The following is a 6,229-nucleotide window of genomic DNA, read 5'->3' on the forward strand; positions in this document are numbered from 1 at the left end:
TTGGGGAGTTGACCATCACATTGGATGATCTGTCAAATTTGCCCATTTCCTGATTGTTGGGAAATTCTACTCCTACCTGACCTGGGATGTTGTGGGACAACGGAGTTGTTGGTAGATTCACTATGTGTTGACCGTGGAATTGAAACTTCAAATACAAGGCATTGTCGGGGTCGTCATGTGCGACTGAGTTGGTTGGGAGGGGTGTAGGAGGACACATGCAGTAATAGGCAATTGACAATTGCTACTAGAGCATATTTGTGATAAGTGTCATGATTCAGTAATATTTTATGCAAAAAGATAGACACTTATGGACTTTAATTGATAATAGAGTTATAATTCAACCTCTAATTTAAAAATTAAACCTTTTTTACATATTTTTGGATTATGAGATGAATAAGATATATTTATTCCCAAATTTGTGCTAATTTCAGGAATCTAGGGGAAGATTGAGATAAAAGGGCTAAAAGAGAATGGAAAACTTAAAGACAAAATGAAAAGACAAAGTTAGAACATTAAGAACTCGTCCAAGACTAGCTTAAGTAAGCAATATTTCGCTTAAGCGAGATGTCACTTAACCAAATCCCAATTAGATCAAATAAAAGGTGTGAGACATAACCCTAAACATCATTGAGAGGATATTGAGAGATAGAAAATCCTAGAGGAGGCAACCATCAAGGAGAAACACCCTAGATCTTCTTTTATCTCTTTCCATGCTTGTAATGGCCTATATGAGTGGCTAAGTCTTCCCTTTGGGATTGAGAGTAATTTGTTCAAACACTTACCTACTAAGGTGATATTTATTTATAATTTTTTTTTATTGATGATTGGTATTATCATTTTATTTTAAAGTTGAATCTTTATTAATAATTTTGATCCTTAGATTTAAATGGAAAATACTTCTAAATATTTGACCTAAATGATAATTATCTCTCAATCCAACCCCTGTATGCCTCCATCAGTTTGGAGCTTATGTTGCATGGGCTAGGGACAAATTATTTTTCTGGGGGCAGGTCCAGCAGATGAAGCAAAACCATCTACAACTGTAGATGAGGATTTCAACACAGAGTTAGTTGAGTTACTACGAAAAGATGATTAAGCACAAAACTTGCACTACAAAAAAAAGTGTAAATTGTGGCGGTTATTTTCGTATATTGTGGCGGTTATAACCGCCACAATATACGCTTGTGGCGGTTTCCCAAACCGCCATAGAACTGGCCGCCACAAAGTTTAATGTGGCGGTTTTACGCTACCCGCCGCAACACCCGCCACTTTCAACATAGTGTAAGTAGTGACGGTTTTTATATGTAAGTAATGTCAGTTATAACTGTCGCAATTTACATTCATTGAAGAAGATTGACACCATAATATACGTAAATAGTGTCAGTTATAACTGTCACAATTTACATTCATTGAATAAGATTTTGGCGCCATAATATACGTAAATAGTAGCGTTTTTAACTAACGTAATTTTAATTCTGAATAAATAAAATTTAACCACGACTTTTTTATAATCTTTTTTATAATCTGTTTTATACAATTATGAAATTTAACCACCACTTTTTCATAATAAAATAAAATAATGTATAAAGTTATAATCATCCATTCATTTCATTGAAAAATTAAAACACACATAGTAATGTTCAAAAGTTTATATGTAATTGAAAATTAAAACACACATAATAATGTTCAAAAGTTTATATGTAATTGAAAATTAAAACACATAAAAATTTCATACATCCCTAATCAAGTTTAAAATTAAAACATACATCCCTAATTAGTTTTGCTTCCAGCACTTGATCATATTACTTGATTAGGTGATGGAGCACCACTTCCATAATTTGATGCCTGAAATAAATAATTTTAAGTTAATGAATTTGTATGTTTATAATTATAAAATAAAAGACACCAATAAATATTTAAATATATTAATACCTCATTGGTGGATGCATGAACCAAATTAGCTGCCCTTGCAGCAAAATGTTCTGGAATATCTTTTCTTGAAGCAATATATGCAAGCAAAGTGTTAAACATATATTTGGATTTGTCAACATTAGTTCATCAATTTTTTCCTGGATAAAATTGAAAATAATCAAAAGAACAACATATACTTGTTAGAATATATTATGCAAGTAATCCAGTATATCATCATGATCAATACATCATCATCAAAGCAGTCCAATATATTTCTATGATCAATACATCATCATCAAAGCAGTCCAAACACTTACCCCAATTTCCAGCGCCTCATCATTCACATATGTGCCAGTTTTCCTCTTATGTGTGATCTTCCACATTTCAGCTCGTCCAATATTTTTACCAGTCTCAATTTTCTATATGTTCAACAATAATAATATAAGTATAATGTGGCAGAAATTGTAATATATTAAAATAGATAGTACAATATAAGTAAACAAATACCAAATTATTTCTTCTTCTTGACAAAGACATAGCACCACCATTGTGAGGAATAATTTGTCTCTTCCTTATATCTCTATTTCTATTACACATGTTCTACAAAGTGAAAATGAAATCAGTTTTGTGTAAACTTAAAGTAAGCTTATTAATAATAAAAAAAACAGAGTTTACCATACCACTGTAGAAGGCCTCAAACGATAATCAACAAAAACAACCCATTGTTCCATGTTTAATCCAGCAGTAGATAATTATAATTAGAAGGAATGTAATTTTTTTAAGATCGAAAACATTTTCTGACACATCTAAAGTCCAAAACTAAAAATACATTCTTAAAAAGAAAAAGGACTAGAATGTGGAAGCTCAATCAAGAGTGAAAAGGGTCAAAGGGCAAGATTATCGCATAGTTTATTGTAGTTCATGAATGTAACAGTAAAACATATTTTAATTTTCTACAGCTATTTATGAAAGGTAGAATTAAGTCACTTTAAATGAAAATGAAAACAAAAATAGAGAGCGACTTTTGGTGAATTATATGAATTGTATTAAGCAATATTCAAAATACATTAATTTATAAAATTTGATATTCAAACGTACCCTTTTGGTGCTGCCTAGCAATTCCCGCCCTTGCTATGACTCTAAGTTATCCAAACTTCTCTTTTCACTTTTATTGTTCATCACTTTGTGGGGTCCAACCTCTGCAATAAATCTGTTATATATAAAATCAAAGCCTTTTTTCTTTGCTGCAAGCATGTAGTTACTAACATTTTAAAATTTTAATAATTAAATATTAATTTATAAATTATTTATAAATTTTTATTAATAATAAAAATTATTTTAAATAAGTTTATAAAATGATTTCTAAATTAATTAATATAATAACTAATTATTTTTATCTTTATTTAATGATTTTTTTAGTGAAACCATGGCTAGAATTCCTTCTTCATTTCTTGGTAATTCATGAACACCCTTCCAAATGATTAAACTAGAAGCCAAGACTCTTTAACGTAATAACTGGTCATACTTACCTAAAATGAAAATTGCAGAATCAATAAAAAAAAGCTTGAAAAATCCACCAGATCAATTCAAATCAAACCCATCATTAACCCAAACCACCCATTTTTTGTTTTTGTCAATTTCACTAGAGGAATACAAAACAAAAGTGGTGGGATGGGTATATAAACATTATAGGAATGAGTGAGGGATAAGGGATATAATTAAATAAAGTAGAAGTATACTATTGACCAAGATGCAAGGTCACACTGCAGAAAAGGAAACTAAAACTCACTCTACCATGCCACCGCTCTCTCAAATCCCACCTTCTTTTCTTCACCCTTCAACCATTGCTGAAAACACTGCTAGCACCACCTCCAGAAAGCAAGAGTAGGGATATGATTTTTTTGGAATTTTCAAATGATGATACTATTAATTGAAAGACCTCCTGCAAGAAAAATTCATCGATAAGATTCAATTGATTTACTGATTTTTTTTCTGTAAAGAGCATGATAATAGTCAAGTGCATTCATAAACTGTGGTAAAAAAATTATGCACACCTTCATTTGATCATCATCATAAGGAGCTTCAGGTGCAGTAATTCTTGTTATTTCACTGAAGCAAGAGGCAACTACAACTTTGACATCCTTATCTGAGTGCCTTAAAAGTTGGTCAGCAATCAATGCTTTCAATGATGGAGAGAGTGCATTTTGCATAGAATCTGTCGGTGACTGTTCAACCCTTGATATACAACTTTCTACTTGCTGCCGTGTAAAGGAAAATACAATATATAAAGTAAAATAACTTTAATACTTTGACTAGCCATTTAGTTAGGACTATTTTCTTATAATCACATATCTTTTATGAGAAAGGAAATTTTCCTCTTCACCTCACTTCAAAGTTCAAACTCATGCTGTACTTTATGGTTTTTATATGATAAAACTACAAAATCAATTTTTCCTTGAATTGCCTAGATTCAGAGACATTATTTATATCAGAATAATTCTTCATCACTTGTGAAGCTAAAGAGTATATAGATTACACATTAAACAATGCCGCTCTTTCACACTACTGTAATTTACAATAGATGCTAAATAACTAAAAAAAATACAAACCCAATGCAACACCAACAAAGCAGAGAGGGCAACCAAAGTATGTAAGAACACGGAACAGAAGTCTCAAATCCAACACCTGACTATTTGAGATTTATGTAAGATCAGCTACGATATAAAGTGTTTAGTAATTAGCATAAAAAAAAAACATAAGGCAAAGACAGCTAGGGAACACAACCAGATGTGTATATGAAGAGTCTCTAAATTCAGAATATAGTATATTGGTCACTAACAAAAACTAGTGACAGAGGATTATTGCTAATTTTATATTTGTAAACAACCCCTGTTGTACCATAGCAATATTAGACCATGTATTGCAATATAATTTACTTCCTTTGTAAATATATTCACAAAACCCAGGATTGTGAAACCAATATATGAAAAATATGCCACAACTATAGTATAGTTTTAACCATGAATTCAACAGATATTGCTAATATGCTATTAAATTGTCCAGAGCAATAAAATATATTCAACTTATAAGTGAACAGGGATGTATCCAATGATTTCCAGCGAAAATCTGAAGGGATAATTAGTTCTTTTTTAATATTTTGATATTCCTTTCTTCAATCTCACATAAGAAATCCCTCCACAGTTGCAACTCCCCTGCCAACACCACTACAACCAAGCTCGACATTCTCAGACATGGAATCACTGTTGCCAGTTGCCACCTCTCCAAACCCTCAATTACTACACTCACCAGCGAACCAGTTTTCACCTCACTTCACACTAACACAGTAAATTTATCACAGTAGCAAAGCCATACACAATATTTGCTTCACAAATTAAGAACAACAAATTAAGAACAACGATAGATTACACTCGGTTTTGAACAATAGATTTTGAAGATAGAGTTTAGGGCGCGCGAGCACAAACCTGAACAAACGATTGATTGTGTTGAATCCTTGCATGGAGGTGGTGATGGCGGACCCGAGAGTGAGCTTTAGTTTCGTGAAGAACAGAGGGTTTTGTGAGAAGACATAGACATTAGGGTTTCGTGTGGAGTAGCCATATGGAAGAGGCGTTAGGGTTTCGTGTAAAGCAGAGAGAAAGAGAAGAGGCATTAGGGTGTGGAGCAAGAAAGGGAAGAGCGTTAGGGTGTGGAGCGGAGAGAGGAAAGAGGTGTTAAGGTTTGGTTTCCAAACTAAGTAAATTTTCAAAAAAATATTATTTTCCAATGTAAAGTAAGTTTTAAAAAAAAATAATTTCTGAAAGCAAGTTTAAAAAAAAAATGAATAATGAGAAAGGGTGTATGGAGGGAAAAAACTGGGGAACTTTAGGGTAATTGCGACAGTTAAAAATGTCATATTATACTGAAATGACGTATTATACAAAGATAATTGTGGCGGTTAATCAAATGACGTATTATACTGAAATTTGTGGCGGTTATTAATAACTGCCATAATAAAACCGTCATTTTTTACACTGTTTTTTGTAGTGTTGGTTTTATCTTTATAGTTATTTTTTTTCCAGTTTGTTTAATTTGCTTATTTTTTTAGTTGTTTAATTTACTTATATTATTAGTTTTATTATATTTGTTGAGTTTTTTTTAGTTTTATTTTATTTATTGAATTATTTTTTCTAGTTTTATTTTGTTCTTAAATGTTATTGAAAGAACTGAAATATTAATTGAAACGGTGGGAAAATTATTAATCAGACTTTGTGTTTAAAGATTAGAATAGTGAAATGATATAGACATATGTTGGAAAAGA

The 6,229-nt window shown here is 31.4% G+C and overlaps 1 protein-coding gene across 6 annotated transcripts; it reads right to left on the reverse strand.

The window, feature by feature from the left end:
• Positions 1-1,584: 1,584 nt before the first annotated feature.
• On the reverse strand, positions 1,585-5,675 carry LOC137835312 (uncharacterized). 6 transcript variants are annotated; one of them, XM_068643765.1, is made up of 8 exons: positions 5,394-5,675; positions 3,966-4,169; positions 3,701-3,853; positions 3,010-3,110; positions 2,419-2,511; positions 2,229-2,330; positions 1,933-2,069; positions 1,585-1,845 (listed from the first exon to the last, which is right to left on the reverse strand). In XM_068643765.1, exons 5-8 carry the CDS (start codon positions 2,506-2,508, stop codon positions 1,803-1,805), a joined length of 372 nt encoding a protein of 123 aa, XP_068499866.1. In that variant the 5' UTR covers positions 2,509-2,511; positions 3,010-3,110; positions 3,701-3,853; positions 3,966-4,169; positions 5,394-5,675; the 3' UTR covers positions 1,585-1,802. The 6 variants fall into 6 exon arrangements, with proteins under 6 accessions (XP_068499866.1, XP_068499867.1, XP_068499869.1 ...); XM_068643766.1 differs by having other exon boundaries at positions 3,010-3,121; XM_068643768.1 differs by having other exon boundaries at positions 3,732-3,853; positions 5,394-5,651.
• Positions 5,676-6,229: the final 554 nt, after the last annotated feature.

Source organism: Phaseolus vulgaris, chromosome 5 (assembly GCF_000499845.2).
Source record: "Phaseolus vulgaris cultivar G19833 chromosome 5, P. vulgaris v2.0, whole genome shotgun sequence".
NCBI lineage: Eukaryota > Viridiplantae > Streptophyta > Magnoliopsida > Fabales > Fabaceae > Phaseolus > Phaseolus vulgaris.

What these genes read in the sequence shown, in the direction of transcription:
- LOC137835312 (XM_068643764.1), bottom strand. Translation starts at nt 2,642, where the DNA reads ATGGAACAATGGGTTGTTTTTGTTGATTATCGTTTGAGGCCTTCTACA. An exon ending in GTTTGAGGCCTTCTACAGTG is followed by an intron (nt 2,512 to 2,591) that starts GTATGGTAAACT and finishes TTCACTTTGTAG; the next exon opens with AACATGTGTAATAGAAATAG. An exon ending in ATGAGGCGCTGGAAATTGGG is followed by an intron (nt 2,070 to 2,228) that starts GTAAGTGTTTGG and finishes AATTTTATCCAG; the next exon opens with GAAAAAATTGATGAACTAAT.